The sequence below is a fragment of the Pygocentrus nattereri genome, chromosome 16 (assembly GCF_015220715.1).
Source record: "Pygocentrus nattereri isolate fPygNat1 chromosome 16, fPygNat1.pri, whole genome shotgun sequence".
NCBI lineage: Eukaryota > Metazoa > Chordata > Actinopteri > Characiformes > Serrasalmidae > Pygocentrus > Pygocentrus nattereri.
The window spans coordinates 34115884-34136998 of NC_051226.1; the positions used below are offsets into that span (position 1 = coordinate 34115884).

General features: G+C 43.2%; 1 protein-coding gene across 8 annotated transcripts in view; it reads left to right on the forward strand.

Moving 5' to 3' along the window:
- Positions 1–1644: 1644 nt before the first annotated feature.
- The window catches only part of LOC108413069 (transcription factor 4), a 296629-nt gene continuing 277158 nt past the window's right edge, over positions 1645–21115 (forward strand). For 5 of the 8 annotated variants that reach the window (XM_037545969.1, XM_037545965.1, XM_037545970.1 and 2 more), the window contains exons 1-2: positions 2970–3071; positions 4058–4130. In XM_037545969.1, the coding sequence (XP_037401866.1) occupies positions 2970–3071; positions 4058–4130 (175 nt within the window). Of the gene's footprint in view, positions 2008–2969; positions 3072–3737; positions 3870–4057; positions 4131–21115 lie in introns of those variants that run through there. The other 3 variants (XM_037545968.1, XM_037545971.1, XM_037545972.1) reach the window with 3 other exon arrangements.

The window sequence follows — 21115 nt, forward strand, 5'->3', positions numbered from 1 at the left end:
GACTGTTTTAAAGTACTTTAATGACTTTAAGTACTTTAAAATATTTTGAATTGAAGTACTTTCAAACAGCCAGGACATCAAATGGTTTGAGTTAAAGTACTTTAAACTAGTCAAGGTCTCAAATACTTTGAGCAAAAATACTTTAATATGGTCAAGAACACAAATACTTCATGTTAAAGTATAAATATAGTCATGAACACAATTACTTTGAGTTAAAGTACTTTAATCTAGTCAAGAACTCAATTATTTTGAGTTAAAGTACTTTAGTATGGACACAAACTCAATTACTTTGAGTTAAAGTCTTTTCAAATAGTAAAGAACAAAATTACTTTGAATTAAAAGTACTTTAATATAGTCAGGAATACCAACACTAAGTTAAAGTACTTTACTACACTTAAAAATACACTTACTTTGACTTAAAGTACCTTAAAACAGTCAGGACATCAAATATTTTAAATTAAAGTACTTTAAAAACAGATCAATTCTGATGTCCTGACTGTTTTAAAGTACTTTAATGACTTTAAGTACTTTAAAATGTTTTGAATTGAAGTACTTTAAAACAGCCAGGACATCAAATGGTTTGAGTTAAAGTACTTTAAACGAGTCAAGAACTCAAATACTTTGAGTAGAAATACTTTAATATAGTCATGAACACAATTCCTTTGAGTTGAAGTACTTTAATCTAGTCAAGAACTCGATGATTTTGAGTTAAAGTACTTCAGCACAGTCCGGAACACAAACACTTGGGAGTGAAATGCCTTTGAAAAAGCCAAACACATATTATATTATAGTTCGATTTCTTCGACACTCTCAGAAGCTCAGTGACTTTGAGTGGAAGGCCTTTAAAACTGTTGAAAAATGCTGCGTATTCGGATGAGTTCAGCTCATCCAAAACACCGAAGAGCACAATCGGAAATCGGCAGCAGTGAAACCATTACAGTTAAATAACTTCCAAGCAGAGAAGAGTCAGACGCATGAATATACTGTGGTAAATTTAGCTTATGGCCACATATTCAGTCTTATTTTCAGCACAGAAGCCGATCCACGGTGTAAGCTGGCCTGAATGCATTCCCCCAACTGAGCATTATTTTTAAACTGCTAAATCAGACCACCTGCCTCAGCAATATGCACAGCTTAAACTGCACTTTTATTTTATTACATTTTGTGGGGAAAAAATAAATAAATAATAAAAGCAGGTAAAAAAGCAGCACAACGTCACGGACCATGACCCGGACTGGGAGGGCGAAACGCGTCCCGGATGTTGAACTGAAGAGCCCTTATTTATGTCTTATCCCACCCGTATTCCGTCAGACCCCGCCCCCCGCGCTCCGATTGGCCCCTCGCGTCACGCCTCTTGCGTTCGGATTGGCCCCAAACGTCGCTCCTCCTGCGCTGCTATTGGCCGCCACGCTCTCAGTCTGAGGCTCCGATTGGCTAGCGGCGTGCCCTTTCGGGCGCTGTGGTTGGCTAACGGTGTCCCGCCCTGTGCGGTCTGATTGGCAAGCTGCGGCTCCTCTCCTTCGCGCTGATTGGCTGACGCTGGCACCGAAGCGAGCCAATCCCAGCGTGCGAGGGCGTGTCGCGTCGGAATACAGGTGGGGAAAAAACCCAACGCGCCTCTGCCGCAACACGCTGCTATGGAAAGTGGCCAGCTAGCCGGTTTAGCCCCAACTCGGAGGAAGGCGAGCGCCAGAAAGCGCTAAGCGGGCTCCTTTCTTTCTTTTTCGGATGTTTATCTTCGTTCCCGCTCCGCAGCAGCCATGTCGGGAGACTTCGCCGCGTTTCCAAACCCATGCAGCTTTTAAGGTCGTCCGCGGACAAAAGATCTGTGGCTGGCTGGCTGGCTAGCTAGCGAGCGTCGCTGGACCGACGGGCTTGCAGGGGGCTCGGAGGAGGCGAGGGAGAAAAGTGTTTCATCTCCGTCTGAGGCCACAGATAGTTCAGGACAACAGCTCGGAGCGGGCGCTTTCGGCCGGAGGACCGCGGGGCGACGTTTTCCAACGCAAGGTAAACTGTGCAAAGTGTGCGCCAGATGTGCTTTCCGCTGCGCGTCGCGCGCACGGACGCATCGGCGGGTGGCGACTTTCGCGGGGGCAGTTCGGGCAAGTTTGCTCAGCGCGTTCGGAGCTGAGTCCGCGGGCCAGTTAGCGGGCCGTGTCATCCCGTCACGGGGGTGCACAGCCGAACCCAGACGCGCGCGAACGTCTTCCCCGCCGCCCTGGCGTAAGTTTGGAGATGTGAGCGCCCGTCGTCCCGTGCGCGTGTGCGTGTGCGTGTGCGGCGGAGGGCGCGCACGTTGGCGAGCCGATTCGCGCTCTTCCTCAGGCCTTGGCGCATCAGGTTGGTGCCAGTCTGCGTGCCGTGCCAGGCCTGTCTCGAGGAAGGAGGTGCCACTCTACCCCCCCCCTTGACCTCCTGACCCCCATCATTCGGCGCAACTGCTTTCAGCGCTTAAAAACGACCACCACTTCACGAGGCCACGCGTTAACGCGCTCACATCTCCGAGCGGAGCTAGGTGGCTGCGCGTGCAAAGTGCAGCATATTTAGCGTCAACCAGACACCCCCAACTAACCGCCCCAGCCCCCCCCCCACCCGCCCCCCACCTTCCCTTCTGCACTTACTCCGCTGTTTTGCGCGAGATGGCCAGCTGACCCTGACAGGTCTTTGTTTTTGTTTTTTTGTTGTTGTTGTTGTTGTTCGAGCGCGCGCGTTTGAGTTTGGTCCTCCTGTTGCATGATGCTGCGCCGCGCGCGTGCGTTTTTTACCAGCGAGATTTGAAACCTATCCTATCCTACACCCCCCCCCCCCCCCCCCCCCCCCCCCTCCACCACCACCACCACCACCACCACCTTCTTTCCTCCTCCTTCTCCTCCTCCACCACCACCCCACCCCTCCTCCACCTCCTCCTCCTCCTCCTCCTCCTCCTCTGCTCGTGCCCGGGCCGTCTTCTCACCGCGCGCTCCGTGTCCATGTTTCCAGGTCTGGGCGATCTGGCTAAAATGCACCACCAGCAGCGGATGGCAGCCCTTGGCACGGACAAAGAACTGAGTGACCTGCTGGACTTTAGCGCGGTAAGCAGAGCTGGCTGCTTTTGTTTTGGGTTTTTTTTGTTTTTGTTTTTTTTGCATTTGTAGGGAAATGCAAATGCACGCGCTGGTTATTGCACGCGCTGCTTGGGCTTTATTATGTTTGCATGGTGGTGTGCAGGGGTGTCATTATTAAACTCTATTATTAGTACTGATGTTATTATCGCTGTTATTATTGTTATTATTATTAATGACAAAACAATAACAATAATAATAATAATAATAATAATAATAATAGCAAAAAGTCAGCCCCAAAAAGTTTCGCGCGCCCGCCTCACGCGCGCAGGACGACCGTCAGTGCGAAGCGCCCGTGCACCTTGCTCTACCCCCGCGCGCGCGTCCAAGTTTGCAGCGCCTCTTTTCTGCGCAGCGCGCGAGCGCTGGGACGTTTTAGCGCCGTGACCCTCCGCTGCACGCGGGAGATTAGCGGCGATGAGCGCTCGCGTGTCAGCGGCAGCACGAATTTAAAGCACCCCCCCCTCTCGCCCCCCCGCCCCCCCCCCCCTCTCGCCACCACCCTCCCACCACCAACCCACACCCCCACCCCCCCCCCAAAAAAAAAAACCAAAACCCACCCGCGCACGCGGGACTGAGAGAGAGAGAGACGCGTTTAGGAAGTTCTGTTTTTTTTTTTTTTCCGGTCTCAGGGAAATGTCCCCCTCACCGCTGCTGCTGTGAGCCCGCGAGCCCGGCTCAACTTTCCCTGCCCGCTCTTCAGTGCAAAGCATTCCCCAGGAGCAGGGAAGAGGACGTACAAAAGAAAAGGAAAGCAAGAAAGAAAAGGCACGCTCTGAAAACGTTCGGGTTTTAGGACAAGGCAGCGTTCCCCGGGAATGGGATTAGTTTGGGAACGCTGCTGTTGAGAGAATACGAGGCCGGGAAACATGCAGATGTGTTTGTTGGTCCGTCGCTCCTGAGCGCATGAATGTGCATTCCTGTTTCTAACGTGCCGTGTCCCGATTGTTTTCCAGATGTTCTCTCCTCCGGTTAGCAGCGGGAAGAATGGACCGACCTCTCTGGGAAGCGGACATTTCTCCGGCTCAAGTACGTTGGGTTTAATTCCGCTCGGACGCTCTGGCTTGTGTGTGTGACGGCTGGTCACGTCTTTGTTTTGGTTTTGTTCGTTCGTTATTTATTCATACCTGCTTGTTGTTTGTTGTTGTTGTTGTTGTTGTTATAACTCCTGGTTCAGCTCTTAACGTGGTAAACGTGGAGTTGGAGAGTCGTAAACGTGTCATAAGGAAAGGCTGATATGTTTACTATGAACCGGGTGGGCGGTCATGCTGAATGGACGTGGGCTTGAAACTAGCGGGCCTGGTGCTGCCTAAGACTTCGGAAGGGTCGTGCAGCAGGTGGAACGTGTGTCCGATGGAAAAGAGAAACGTAGCGGTTCTCGCTGCAGACCAGACGATTCACATTCAGTTCGGACTCTGTTTATTTTTAGCACCACAACAACAACAAAAAAAGACATACATTTTTCCGGGCAAGCACAACAAACCGGATCTTTTTACGCCGGTCAGATATTCTCTTTGGATGGAATGTCGTCATGTTTGTCCAGAAATGTGCGGTTTGTCTTTTCCTGGCTTGTCAAGTTGAAGGAAAAGGAAAAAAAAATGAGAGGGAACAAAAAAAAAATGACCTTGACCCTGGACGTGTTCCCCCCGAGGAAGAGAACGTTCCCCTCGCAGCGCGGCCCAGGAAGAAGCTTCGTGTCAGCCCAGGCGCTTGGAATGCTTGCCGTTTTGTGCTTTTGCGCGTTTACGGAAAGTCGGAAAGCTTTTTATTTATTATTTTTTTTGTTTTGGAGTTGTCGTTGTCGTTGCGGAGGCTGCAGTGCCGTCTGGGCCCAGACTCTGAGACTCTGAACGGCCTGCATTGTTTTTTCTTTTTTTTTTTTTACCCCCCCCACTGCCACCCCACCACCACCACCACCACCACCACACTCCAACCCAGACTGGTGTGTTGTTTAGGGTTCGCTAATTTGCATGCCCCTCCACCAACACGGCCCCCCCCCCCCCCCTCAACACTCCACCCCGTTCCCACTTGCTCTGTGCTTTCCCTGCAAATTGTGTCGTCTTTTTTTTGTTGTTGCGGAGAAATCGGAATGGGGTGGGGGGGGGGGGCGGTTGAGGATGGCATAGTCAGAGTTTGGAGCTGCCACCCCCAACCCCCCCCCCCTCCCAACGCCCCCCCACCCCCGGTTGCCATGCAACCCCGCAGTTGGCAGGGAGATACGTGGAAATGTTCCACAAAGTGTGAATCGGCTAAACACTGCGTCTATAAGGCTGTTCGGCTTCGGTTTAGCTGTGAAGGGGAGACCCCGGTCCGTTGTAAGCGGCCTCGGAGGGCGCCGGGTGCCAGGCCTGCCGTTTTTGATAGTCCGGGAGCAGAGCTAATAACGACCTGCCGGCCGGATGCCGGACGTGGGACGGAAAGTATTCCGAGAAAGCCGGAATCTGCTGCTTTTTTTTTTTTTTTTGCTTGTCAATCAAAAATAACCGAATCAAAATAAAGAAATAAGCAGAAGCGGCTGATTGCGTGCGCGGAGAACGAACCCAGTCACTTAATACTTTATTTTTTTTTTCCTTTTTCCCCCTCTTCCTCCCACTATCCTGCGCCTCTCGCGGCGTCTCTTTGTCTTCCTCTCAGGAAGCAGAACGACGAGAAAGAGAGAGAGAGAGAGCACGCGAGAGTTACAGGGAGAGAGAGAGAGAGAGAGAGAGAGAGAATCTCCATGCTTTAATTGTGCGTAGGATTAGGAATTAATAGGCATTTTAGCTGGTAATAGTGATATTATTAGCATTATTTACTATCTAATGCTAATAATTACCCTCGGTTAATAATGGCTATCATTTCAAGGTTCCGTCGGAGAGTTATTCCTCGCCGGGTGCTTTCGGTTAGCGGGGGTAAAAATATCTCCGGTTTTGGCAAGGATTCGCTTCCATGTAAATGGACCTTCGTGCCAGCTAGTCCAGCGCCAACAGCCATGATAGAATTGTTCCTCACTGCCAGTGACTGATACGCTGTGAATAGGGCCTACCTCCACCAGCCTGGCTGCCAGGTTTGGCACCAGATAAAAAGTTTTATGTGTGGCAAAGCATTTAGTAAATTAATCCGCTCGACATTGTTTAAGTATGAAAAGATTCGGCTGCACATGTGCGCCGCTCGACGCTTTAATTCCCGAGGTTTATTTTATTTTATTTTTTGCCTTTTTATCGCCTTTTTTTTTTTTTTTTTTTAGCAGCTCATTGTGTTATTAATAGACCGTCCTGCGTCGATGCCAAGCCGACATTAGCCTCCCAGTCTTCGTTATTACAATAGAAAGCATATAACGGGTCTCACACCGAAGCTAATGCTAAGACGAGTGCCGTACTGCACCATACGCTATGTTTAAATATGAGCAAGCAACGTGGGCCAAATGCAGTTATGCCTGAATACTGAATACTACACTGTCCTAAATGTATTCAGTCGCATGTGTTGTCACGATATAGTATATCACAATATACGATAAAGTAAAATATTCCCGAAAACATTTGGTGCTGAGGCACATATTCGTCATGGAATTATTTTCTTAATATGGAAAAATTCACTTGGTATTTAAATATAGTTCTAGAAATCCTCAGCTTATTGCAGCAATTGAGGCAATGCTCGCTTATTAATAACTCAATCATGTTGATTTATCAGTCTACTCAGGCTTTAGCAGAGCTCAGTAACACTGAGATTAATAACCGATCACATTGATTTATCAGTCTACTCAGGCTTTAGCAGAGCTCAGTAATGCTGAGATTAATAACTGATCACATTGATTTATCAGTCTACTCAGGCTTTAGCAGAGCTCAGTAACACTGAGATTAATAACCGATCACATTGATTTATCAGTCTACTCAGGCTTTAGCAGAGCTCAGTAATGCTGAGATTAATAACTGATCACATTGATTTATCAGTCTACTCAGGCTTTAGCAGAGCTCAGTAACACTGAGATTAATAACCGATCACATTGATTTATCAGTCTACTCAGACTTTAGCAGAGCTCAGTAACACTGAGATTAATAACTGATCATAACATTGATTTATCAGTCTACTCAGGTTTTAGCAGAGCTCAGTAACACTGAGATTAATAACCGATCACATTGATTTATCAGTCTACTCAGGCTTTAGCAGAGCTCAGTAACACTGAGATTAATAACTGATCATAACATTGATTTATCAGTCTACTCAGGCTTTAGCAGAGCTCAGTAACACTGAGATTAATAACTGATCATCACATTGATTTATCAGTCTACTCAGGCTTTAGCAGAGCTCAGTAACACTGAGATTAATAACCGATCACATTGATTTATCAGTCTACTCAGGCTTTAGCAGAGCTCAGTAACACTGAGATTAATAACTGATCACATTGATTTATCAGTCTACTCAGGCTTTAGCAGAGCTCAGTAACACTGAGATTAATAACTGATCACATTGATTTATCAGTCTACTCAGGCTTTAGCAGAGCTCAGTAACACTGAGATTAATAACCGATCACATTGATTTATCAGTCTACTCAGGCTTTAGCAGAGCTCAGTAATGCTGAGATTAATAACTGATCACATTGATTTATCAGTCTACTCAGGCTTTAGCAGAGCTCAGTAACACTGAGATTAATAACCGATCACATTGATTTATCAGTCTACTCAGGCTTTAGCAGAGCTCAGTAACACTGAGATTAATAACCGATCACATTGATTTATCAGTCTACTCAGGCTTTAGCAGAGCTCAGTAACGCTGAGATTAATAACTGATCACACTGATTTATCAGTCTACTCAGGCTTTAGCAGAGCTCAGTAACACTGAGATTAATAACCGATCACACTGATTTATCAGTCTACTCAGGCTTTAGCAGAGCTCAGTAACGCTGAGATTAATAACCGATCACACTGATTTATCAGTCTACTCAGGCTTTAGCAGAGCTCAGTAACGCTGAGATTAATAACTGACCACATTGATTTATCAGTCTACTCAGGCTTTAGCAGAGCTCAGTAACACTGAGATTAATAACCGATCACATTGATTTATCAGTCTACTCAGGCTTTAGCAGAGCTCAGTAACACTGAGATTAATAACCGATCACATTGATTTATCAGTCTACTCAGGCTTTAGCAGAGCTCAGTAACACTGAGATTAATAACCGATCACACTGATTTATCAGTCTACTCAGGCTTTAGCAGAGCTCAGTAACACTGAGATTAATAACTGATCACATTGATTTATCAGTCTACTCAGGCTTTAGCAGAGCTCAGTAAGACTGAGATTAATAACCGATCACATTGATTTATCAGTCTACTCAGGCTTTAGCAGAGCTCAGTAACACTGAGATTAATAACCGATCACATTGATTTATCAGTCTAGTCAGGCTTTAGCAGAGCTCAGTAACACTGAGATTAATAACTGATCACATTGATTTATCAGTCTACTCAGACTTTAGCAGAGCTCAGTAACACTGAGATTAATAACCGATCACATTGATTTATCAGTCTACTCAGGCTTTAGCAGAGCTCAGTAACACTGAGATTAATAACTGATCATCACATTGATTTATCAGTCTACTCAGGCTTTAGCAGAGCTCAGTAACACTGAGATTAATAACTGATCATCACATTGATTTATCAGTATACTCAGGCTTTAGCAGAGCTCAGTAACACTGAGATTAATAACCGATCACATTGATTTATCAGTCTACTCAGGCTTTAGCAGAGCTCAGTAACACTGAGATTAATAACCGATCACATTGATTTATCAGTCTACTCAGGCTTTAGCAGAGCTCAGTAACACTGAGATTAATAACTGATCACACTGATTTATCAGTCTACTCAGGCTTTAGCAGAGCTCAGTAACACTGAGATTAATAACTGATCACATTGATTTATCAGTCTACTCAGGCTTTAGCAGAGCTCAGTAACGCTGAGATTAATAACTGATCACATTGATTTATCAGTCTACTCAGGCTTTAGCAGAGCTCAGTAACACTGAGATTAATAACCGATCACATTGATTTATCAGTCTACTCAGGCTTTAGCAGAGCTCAGTAACACTGAGATTAATAACCGGTCACATTGATTTATCAGTCTACTCAGACTTTAGCAGAGCTCAGTAACACTGAGATTAATAACCGATCACATTGATTTATCAGTCTACTCAGGCTTTAGCAGAGCTCAGTAACACTGAGATTAATAACTGATCACATTGATTTATCAGTCTACTCAGGCTTTAGCAGAGCTCAGTAACACTGAGATTAATAACTGACCACATTGATTTATCAGTCTACTCAGGCTTTAGCAGAGCTCAGTAACGCTGAGATTAATAACTGATCACATTGATTTATCAGTCTACTCAGGCTTTAGCAGAGCTCAGTAACGCTGAGATTAATAACTGACCACATTGATTTATCAGTCTACTCAGGCTTTAGCAGAGCTCAGTAACGCTGAGATTAATAACTGACCACATTGATTTATCAGTCTACTCAGGCTTTAGCAGAGCTCAGTAACGCTGAGATTAATAACTGATCACATTGATTTATCAGTCTACTCAGGCTTTAGCAGAGCTCAGTAACGCTGAGATTAATAACTGATCACATTGATTTATCAGTCTACTCAGGCTTTAGCAGAGCTCAGTAACACTGAGATTAATAACTGATCACATTGATTTATCAGTCTACTCAGGCTTTAGCAGAGCTCAGTAACACTGAGATTAATAACTGATCACATTGATTTATCAGTCTACTCAGGCTTTAGCAGTGCTCAGTAACACTGAGATTAATAACTGACCACATTGATTTATCAGTCTACTCAGGCTTTAGCAGAGCTCAGTAACGCTGAGATTAATAACTGATCACATTGATTTGTCAGTCTACTCAGGCTTTAGCAGAGCTCAGTAACGCTGAGATTAATAACTGATCACATTGATTTATCAGTCTACTCAGGCTTTAGCAGAGCTCAGTAACACTGAGATTAATAACTGATCACATTGATTTATCAGTCTACTCAGGCTTTAGCAGAGCTCAGTAACACTGAGATTAATAACTGATCACATTGATTTGTCAGTCTACTCAGGCTTTAGCAGAGCTCAGTAACGCTGAGATTAATAACTGATCACATTGATTTATCAGTCTACTCAGGCTTTAGCAGAGCTCAGTAACGCTGAGATTAATAACTGATCACATTGATTTATCAGTCAACTCAGGCTTTAGCAGAGCTCAGTAACGCTGAGATTAATAACTGATCACATTGATTTATCAGTCTACTCAGGCTTTAGCAGAGCTCAGTAACACTGATTAATAACCGATCACATTGATTTATCAGTCTACTCTGGCTTTAGCAGAGCTCAGTAACACAGATTAATAACCGATCACATTGATTTATCAGTCTACTCAGGCTTTAGCAGAGCTCAGTAACACTGAGATTAATAACTGATCACATTGATTTATCAGTCTACTCAGGCTTTAGCAGAGCTCAGTAACGCTGAGATTAATAACTGATCACATTGATTTATCAGTCTACTCAGGCTTTAGCAGAGCTCAGTAACACTGAGATTAATAACTGATCACATTGATTTATCAGTCTACTCAGGCTTTAGTTGGAACATCAGTGTTTATAAGGAGGCTGATTGATGAGTTGTCTTAACAGACAGCATTGATGATGTTTTGTTTGAAGATCACGTAAAGATTATTTGAAGAAAACGTAACTGACTTTATGTCCGTGTTCTGATTAGTAATGCAAATGTTATAACATAAACGTAAAGGGCTTCATTTTTGACAACATAGCTGTTGGTGTATGCAGGCCAAAAAAGCTGCGCCACAGTTCCTTTAAAGGTCACACATTCTGCTTTGTAATCCTGATTGAAAGAACTTTTTGTCTGAACATCGTGTACACCGTGTCCAACCGTCCTGGCCGTCATGAGCGGCCGGCGAACGCAGAGGGCCTTCCGCCGTACAATGCCGCACAATACCGCCCCTTGTCCTGAACATGGGAATAAAGAACCGCAGTGGTTCTTCGGCTGAGCCCTTTGTGTCCCTCTCGTCAAGGTTACGTCAGCGTAGCCCATTTCCTTCAGTGCGTGTGCTGGGATTCTGGGTCCGCTGACATTGTTGTGTCCTGCACCCTACTTCCTTTGCGATTAAGCGCGTGCGTGAGTGTGTGTTTTAATCTCCGCCGAGCTTCGATAAGACCACCTCTGTGCTTTCGCACAATGTTCGCATAAGCTGGAACTGGGCCATGAACCATGTTTGTTTCGGCACTGATGCCGTAAAGTGGGAAAAGGCCTGCGGTGTGAAGTTTTAGCCTGTTTCTCTGAGCAGTTGAGCCTGTTTCACTGTTGTGGAATTAGACACAATCACAATGTAAGAAATGATTTTCAAATGCCTGATTTTTGGTGGGGATGTGCCGATACCGGAAGTCTGGGCTGGTCATTTTTACACGTATATCTACCGACAGCGATGCCGATATTACGGCATGTGCAGAAGTTTTACTCAGTTTAACTCAAGATCAGTGACCGATTACATTGATTTAGACGAATAATCTGATTAATAACAATTTGAATTATAGAATTAGACACAATCACAATAAGAAATGATTTTTAAATGCTGTTATTCAGCAGGGATGTGCCGATACGGGGATATACGATATTTTTAACATGTGTACCTGCCGCACCAGTGCCGGTTAAGTCGCGTGCAAAAGTTTTGGCACCCCGGGTCAAATGGTGGGACAGTTAGTTAACGCACTTCTACATCTTCTAGTGCGTTAACGTTTCTTTGCCAAATTTACCATAACGGGGGGAAGACTAAGACGCGCATTGGGACATGTGGCCCGTTTTATATACAATGTCTGTCCCTAAGAACTAAGAACTAAGTAGGGAACGTGACCTGTGCCCTATTTAAACTCTCTGCTAAATTAGTTTCACTTATAAAATGAGCAAGACAGCAAGCAATGTTTTAGCTCACACGTTTGCGTGCAGTTTCACGAAATGCAGAAATTGGCTAAAAATGTAACGTTTACGTGTGGTGGGAAAAACGGGTTTCATTTAGAATTAGAATTCCGGAATTAGACACAATCACAACGTAAGAAGTGTTCTTTTTAAATGTCTGTTTCTCAGTGGGGATGCGCCGATACGGGTGGTCTGGGCTGAGGCCGATGTTCGATATGATTTCACGCAAATGTCTGCCAACACCGGCGCCGATATGGAGTCGTGTGCAAAAGTTTTGGCACCCCCCGACGTGTTTGTGTTGGTTCTCTAAGCGACAACAAGTTAACCCACCTTCGTACCTTCTAAGATGTTCATGTTTCTTCGCTGCATTTAACATATTGGGGGGGGGGGGGGGGGATTAAGACGTAAAATGGGCCATGTGGCTCATTTTATATGTGATGTCCCCCAGATGGACAGAGGACTTGTGCACTAATATTCGCCATATTCAAGTTATCGTGAAGTAATTGGAACTGGGCACACTTGGATTAGTGTCAGAGAAAAGTGTAGTGTTTATGCAAAGTGGGTTACGGACAAACGCAGTAAGGGCAGATGTTTCAGCAGGGTGGCCCAGCGTCGCCCGCACCCTTTGCTCTCGTGGAGTAAGTACGTCGTTGAATATCGGTACGAAACCGCAGTGAAATCTAATCATCTGCGTGGTCTGGTTAGGATAATGATCTGTCCTTCTGGTAACGTGCATCCCAAATATGAATGACTTTGTCCTTGTAAGCACAATATTCCGCACAGTTCTGGAGTTGGGGGGTTGGGGGGTGGTGTCAAGGAAGACAAGTCCTGCCCCCCCCCCACCACCACCACCACCACTTTTTTTGAAATGATGTGAGGATTCATGGGATAGTTGGTGGGAAAAAATTGCATAGCCTTCAGATTTCAATTCCAGCAGCCAATTAAAAGCAAACAGATTGGTGTTGTGTTTCGTTGTAGTTGCTATGGAATTGCTTTCGGTGCTTCTTTATTGTGGTATGATTGTTGACTTGTTTTGTAGACATTAATGGTAGTCCAGTTCCTTTCTTCTTTTTGTGTTAATAATAATAATAATAATGATGATAATAATATTTTTGTTATCATTTATCATCATATTTGTCATTTTTGGGGATGTTGCTGAAATATTGTACACTTTTAGCAACAAAATGTGTGTAATAGGCCACAAAACCTACTCATTATGATAAATATATATGCATATATATATATATATATATATATATTAATAATGCCGTGTTTGTTATAATATTGATATATAAGCATGAGATATGAATAAACGTACTTTGTTTACACAGGTTTGCATTTGAATTACGCCCCTGATTCTGCATATTTATGTAAGGTATTATGAAGGATTGTATGATTTGAAATAGCAAACAGTCTATAATGCTTATAAATTGTTCAACAGCAACGTTTAAACGTTTAATTGTGGCCTTTCTCCCCCCCAAAAAAACAGAATTATTAAGGTTAATTAGTAAAAAACATTTATTTATGTTGTGTATTATGTAGTTTCTGTTGTCCTGAATGGCCTCAGATGAACAAGCCCTATATTTAATACTCATAACTGCAGATTAGCTGTTTTTGGAATATCAGTCGGTCGACTTCTTGGAGCCACCAGATGATCAGAGCTGGCGAGAAGATATTTGAGAACGATTCCGTGTTTCTGGGCTCGGTTTCACGCTGAGGTTCAGTAACAGTCCTGAAGCGACGACGCAGGAGCTGCTGGTTGTGCGAATTCACTCCTGCTCCGGCTTCATGAAGCCGCAGTGTTGTTGTCGTTGCTGGAGCGCGTGGAGGTCGGAGGAAGTGGGGGGCCTGGAGCAGTGCTTCCTGTTTGTGCGTGCTGATGTCCTGAGTGGAAGTGGGGTTGGCACTGCGAGGACTCCTGCTGCCGGCTGAGAACCGGCAGATCTCACCACTCTGTTATTTTTAGGGTCCATAACACGTCAGGAAACCGAGCCGAAGCAGAATGAAAGCTCTGTTTTTGACACCAAGAGGATGTTCCGTTCAGTTCCATAGCCGTCCATTGATTTCCATTCTGTTCCATGTTGTTATATAATAGTCTGTGGTGTTCCATTCTCTTCCATTCTATTCCATTTAATTTTGTTCTGTTCCATTTGTCCTGTTCCATTTTATTCCATTTCATTCCGCTTTGTTATATTTCATTCCATTCCATTCTGTTATATTTGACTGCATTTCATTTTATTCCATTTTATTCCATTCCATTCCGCTTTGTTCTATTTTATTCCATTTTATTCCGCGTTGTTATATTTTATTCTATTTCGATATGTATTACTGTATTCCATTTCATTCCATTCCGCTTTGTTCTATTTTATTCCATTTTATTCCATTTTGTTATTTTTACTGTATTTCATTTCATTCCATTTCATTCCATTCCATTCCATTTTGATACATTTTATTCCATTCCATTTAGCTTTGTTCCATTTCATTCCATTCCATTCCATTTTGATACATTTTATTCCATTCCATTCTGCTTTGTTCCATTTCATTAATTCTATTCCACTTTGTTAAATTTCATTCCATTTCATTCCGCGTTGTTATATTTTATTCCATTACTTTCCGCTTTGTTATATTTTATTCCATTACTTTCCGCTTTGTTATATTTAACTGTATTCCATTTCATTCTATTCCATCATGTTACATTTTATTTCATTCCATTTTGTTTTGTTCCATTCCATTCCATTCCATTCCATTCTGCTTTGTTATATTTTATTCCATTTCATTTCATTCCATTCTATTCCATTGTTTTGTTATATTGTATTGTATTGTATTGCATTCCATTCCATTCCATTTTGTTATTCCATTCCATTCTATTCCGTTTCATTCCATTCAACTTTGTTATATTTTATTCTATCCTGTTACATTTTGTTCCATTCCGTTTTGTTATATTTTACTCCGTTCCATTCCATTCCATTTTGCTGTATTCTATTCCATTCCAGTTTGTTACAATTTATTCCATTCCATTTCATTCCATTCTGCTTTTATTCCATTTCATTTCATTCCATTACATTGTTTTGTTGTATTGTATTTCATTCTATTCCATTCCATTTCACCTTGTTATAATTTATTCCATTCATTCTGTTACAGTGCATTGCATTCCATTACATTCCATTTTGTTATATTCCATTCCATTCTATTCCATGTCATTCCATTCAACTTCATTATATTTTATTCTATCCTGTTACATTTTATTCCATTCCATTTTCTTATATTTTATTATACTCTGTTTCATTCCATTACATTTTGCTATATTCTATTCCATTCCAGTTTGTTACATTTTATTCCATTCTGGTCCACTGCCTTCCATTACATTCCATTTAGTTATATTTTGTTACATTTGGTTTTGTGATATTCCATTCTATTCCATTCCATACAATTCCACTTTGTTATTTTTTATTCCATTCTGTTTTGTCATATTCCATTCCATTTGGTTGCATTAACTTTTATTATCTCATGCTTTACTTTTATGTCAGTCTCCTTGGAATATTTGAGGAATTTCAAGAAGGTGGAAAATTGTGAATAGTGTGGACATTTTTGACAAATTCGGAAGGTTTACCTCGTACAGGTGTTGTTCTAGAACGTTCTGGACGCGTAGTAATGATGGTTCTTGACAGAGAACGTGTTGTACATGGTATTATATAGAACCTTTTTGAAATGGGTTCTATAAAGCACCCACAAGGGTTCTCTTGTTACAAGCCTGAGATTGTAACAATTAAAATTCTTTTTAGTGCTACGTAGAACCATCTTTAGCACATTCTCCATCAATCTGAAGACCTTTTCACAGTCTACAGAACCCTGTAATCATGCAAGCGGTTCTTTAAGTGTTTGTGGTTCTATATAGAACCAAGAACCCTTAAAGAAGCGTCTTATTAAGTGTAGAACAAGTCGTGTCCGGGGAAATCGTAGTTGTAAGTTAGGGTTAGGTGATGCGAACAACGGGCCTAGCTAACAACAAACCGTTGTTGTAACGTTCCTCGCTTAGTCGCCCAGTCAATCAACCTGCCAATCAAACGTGGAACACAAAGCCGTCTGAGAAAGTTCTCCCAAAGTTTGTGAGCGCTGACAAACAAGGGCCAATTAAAGCGACGCCAAAGGTCCTTATTATACAGCAGAAGCGAGCGTACATTACAGACCACTTCTCATCCCGTCCAGCTTGACTCCTCTCCGTGACAGCTCACTTGATCTCCGCCATGCCATCACTTCCCACCTGTAGTGTGCTGTCATAGTAACGGCACATTTGAGGGAGCGGGGGAACCTCCCCCTCCGAGAGCGCCGCTCGACGCCTTTCTCCGCGAGCTGAAAAGAAGAATGTGAATGCATCTTTTTTTTTTTTTTTTCCCTCTCCCCACCGCGCTCACCGTCACACCTGCTTGGAGCGGCGGAGGTGAAGGGTATCAAAAAAGTATAATTAGTCCTCTGAAAATAAAGACGCGCCGGTGTCAGCCCGGCTGGTAATTAGCTCCGTAGGTGAGCGGCACACTTCGAAACGGGAACTTTTAATTAAAGCGGCTGACTTGTTTAGAGACCGTCAAGTGCGACACGGGAACATCCAACGCAGCAATGGCTGCCATAACTGAGGCGTGACAAAAGCTAATGTTAGCGAGGGTGTTTGTGTATGTGCGCGAGTGTGTGCGTTCATGGGAACAGCGCTTCGTTCGATCGCGCCGCCGTTGCGCGCTCACTTAAGACGGGATCGTTGCGGAGTTGACGAGTCTTTTCTTCCACTTGTCAGGTTCCTGAACCCGGTGACTTTGTTAGTTCTGGTCTTAGCCGTATAAGAACCTGCCACTTCTACTCAGTCTGGCAGCCTCTTAGCCTCTGAGGTCCCTGTACTGCATCGCATAACCCTGCAGGTCTTGGGATTCGGATTCTTTTCGGGTGTTAAAATATGCCTCGTTCCTCTTGGTGGACAGGTTAAGCGGAAGAATCTTATCTAGGCCAACTTTCCTCGCATGCTCACCAGTTAAATAAGAACAGTAACATTAACCATATGTCTTCACACAGTCCGTTCTGTTTCTATAAGAAGTTTACAGTGAACATTAGGGATGCACCAATACTGGAATTCTAGGCCAGATCTTACCGCTCTGTTATTTTTAGGATCCGTAACACATCAGCAAATTGAGCCGGAGCAGAATGAGAGCTTTGTTTTCGATATTAAGAGGATGTTCCATTCAGTTCCTCAGCCATCCATTGGCTTCCATTCTGTTGCTGTATAATATTCCATTCTGTTCCTTTCTTTTGCATTCCATTTTGTTAGATTTTATTCCTTTCCATTCCATTTTGTTACATTTTATTCCATTCGTGTCCATTCCATTCCATTTTGTTACATTTCATTCCATTCCTTTGCATTCCATTCCATTTTGTTACATTTTATCCCGTTCCATTTTGTTAGATTTTATTCCATTCCTTTCCATTCCAGTCCATTCCATTTTGTTACATTTCATTCCATTCCTTTCCATTCCATTCCATTTTGTTACATTTTATCCCGTTCCATTTTGTTAGATTTTATTCCATTCCTTTCCATTCCAGTCCATTCTGTTTTGTTACATTTCATTCCATTCCATTCCATTTTGTTAGATTTGATTCCATTCCATTCCATTTTGTTAGATTTGATTCCATTCCATTCCATTTTGTTCTAGAGCTGCTCTTATTGCTCTGAACGCAGTTGACTTGTGTGCTGGACAGGGTTGTGGAAAGACCTTGTAGCAAAAATAAGTAGGGCTTCGTCCCTGTCTGTGTTGTGTAAATATGTGTAGTAGTGGCAGTTTACGTTCAAACTAAGCTACAATCGAACGCACATTCAGCTGGTGCCACTGGCTGCAGATGTCCAGATATCCGTGGTAAGGCTAATGGATTTAGCCTGTTTCAGGTAACTATCAACGAGCTTGTGAATGTGAGTTGCTACCAGGTTGCGTAGCTCCAGTAGGGCTTCGTTGGAAGAATAACAACGTGCAGGTTTGGTGTTGGGCCTTGATTCAGGTCTTGGCTGTATAAGAACCTGCCACTTTTATTTAGTCTGAAAAAAGGGGCCTTTTGAGGTCCCTGTCCTGTCGCATAATCCTCCGGGTTTTGGGAATCGCTTACTTTTTGGGTCATACAGTTTACCTTTAATGTGCCGCCATGTTGTTTTCCATGTTGCTCCCAGCAGTCAGCTCCTGTTTCCATGTTGCTCCCAGCAGTCAGCTCCTGTTTCCATGTTGCTCCCAACAGTTAGCTCCTGTTATAATGTCTTCTTCTTCTTTCGGCTGCTCCCTTTAGGGGTCGCCACAGCGGATCATCTGCCTCCATCTTGCCCTATCCATTGCCTCCTCTACTTTTACACCAACCATCTCCATGTCCACCTTCACTACAACCATAAACCTTCTCTGAGGTCTACCTCTTCTCCTTCTACCCGGCAGCTCCATCTCCAACATTCTTTGACCAATATATCCACTATTCCTCCTCAACACATGTCCAAACCATCTCAACCTGGCCTCTCTGGCTTTATCTCCAAACCGCTCCACCTTCACTGTCCCTCTGATCTGCTCATTTCTAATCTTGTCCAGCCTTGTCACTCCCAACGAAAACGAAAATCTCAGCATCAGTTCCTGTTATATAAGTAAAAGTCCAAAATGAAGAGCTTTAGTAAAATGTTTAATATGGAATTTAAAGCTGGTTAATCTCAAATGTTTGGAAAGTTGTTCAGAATTATAGATGTGCCGTTTTATCTAAAGGGGATATTCTTCCGGACAGATTTGAGAACATTTGTCCAGGGGTGAATTTTTTTTTTTTTTACATGGTTAATGCTCTATTTATATGTAATTCTAGCTCTGAAATGTCCACATTGTGCTCCCTCCTACAGACCTATTGAACATAATGTTAAAAAGCAGTGACCGCGCCTCCTTCCTCGCATTCTGGAAGGGGTTCTACCTCTCTAAAGAATCACACACCAGTTGCAGGATGACTTTACAAAAGGAAAACAGCTTTTGAGCAGCAGCTCTTTTGTATTTTAAGCCACAGGCCACCGCTTACATGCCTGGTTATGCAGAACTGACCTACTGTTGATCCTTGCTCATTTTGTTCGGGTCAGACAAAATCACTGCAGTGTTAGAAAAGTTTGGGAGACAGTTGGTCCACTTTTTAGGCCCCTTCCTCTCTTTATGGATGATGGGTTTTACCAAGAGGGACAAATGACCTCTGATAAAGGCCTGCTTATTATGAAAATGACAATAAAGCTGTTGTCAGGCCAGAATAACGGCAGATAGCTGAAAGCTGAGTTGCGGGCTGGACAGAAGGTCAGTTTTCCTTAAATCAGAGTTAAGTCAGAGTTATTAAAGTTCTTTTGTGTTTATCTAGAACGACTAGAAAATGGCCCACACACTGTAAAGTGAGTGGAACTCGCCCAAGCCTGGCCCAACTGCATTGCTGGTCTGGACTCAAGCCCACAAATATAGGCACGGGGCAAAACTGTACACTGTACAAGATCGGGGCAAGTTTCCTGGCCCAACATCTGCCCAGTAGTCAACCAACAGTCACGTATGAACCAGAATAGATCTAGAACTATTGCCTCATAGCTCCAGTGCAATACTTCACTGGCTTTACAGCTTTACTGCAACTTACATGCAAAGATTTTCCCCAATCTGATTGAATGCACTCTGATTATAGATCAAGACCGAGGTATTTATGCTCACGCTGGTCAACAATCTGATGAAAATTCTCTGTTTACATACACGTAACAAGTAGTCAGATCCACGCATGCATAGAGAATCACTTAGTGTAGACGTTACCATGACAACCAGCATCACGTGAGTCCAGTCAGAGGGAGATGAGCAGCAGTGAGCAGTGCTTGTGTTTTTAACTGCTATAAAATGAAGTCAGACTCCCTTCACATATCCTTATTAAAGAAGCGGCGAGAGGAAGACTGTTCTGAGACACATAAGCTGGACGTCCATCACACCGCCGTCTTTTAAAGATCAGAGCATAAACTTCATCTTCTCTGCAGACCAGTTTCTGCTCCGCCATGATGAATGTTATAAACTCTCACTATGACGCGATGAACATGATCGGAATGGACTTGATCTTTCCGATATGGAATGTAATCGGATTCAGGCGTTTAATGTATGGCCAGTGCTGCCAGTCTGGTTGTAGTGGACGGGGAACATCATTTTGTCTTTTTGTTCTTAGTGACAAATCGTTTATTTTCATACTCAGTGCTTTAAAGCAGGACCAACTGGACGGCACAATGATCTTTTTCTGAAGAACGTTGAGGCTGTTGCCAGACGGGAAACTCACAACAGCTGGGGGTTTATGGGTTGCGCAGGTTTTAATTGGGTGCTAAGGCTCCCCTCCCTTGTTTCATGATGTCATTTCCTGTGGTGACATGGCCTGTGCTTGTCGAGAGAGCGAGAGAGAGATGGATGAAGATATTTGTGCAGGTGTGTGTAGAGTATGTAAATACATACAGTACTGTGCAAATGTCAGAAACAGCTTTGATTCATTTAAAAGTCAAGTGGCCATTAAGTTATTCCTTTTTGGGGCAATATTTCTGAGGAGATTAAATATAAGACGCAATATTTAATGAAAGAAAGTCAGGAAAGTGTGTAAATGCTGTGGTAAGTTAATGATTTGAAATGTAAAAGTTTAAAAGCTGTTAAGTACATTATTCATGTTTAGGAGGTGTTTCTAAGGAGGTTAGATGGAAGATATTTCACCTGCATAGATGTTAAAAACCTTATTAAAAGCTACAGAGAAGATGGGCCTCCTAACAACCACCTGGAAGACCTGGCAGGCACCAAAACTGCCCCCATCAGATAAACAGCACTTTTCTGTTTGATAGAGAGGAGAAAATCAAGCTGCTTCAGATCTGAAAACATCCACAGGGGTTTCTATCCATCCTTCCACCATGAGAAGAACTTTACTGAGAAAACCTAACCACCCACACCTACTGTAGCCACGTTTACATGCAGTCTAGTAATCCTTTAATAGCCCAAATAATAGCTCAGTCAGGATATACACACCTCCATCGGAATAGACTAGTC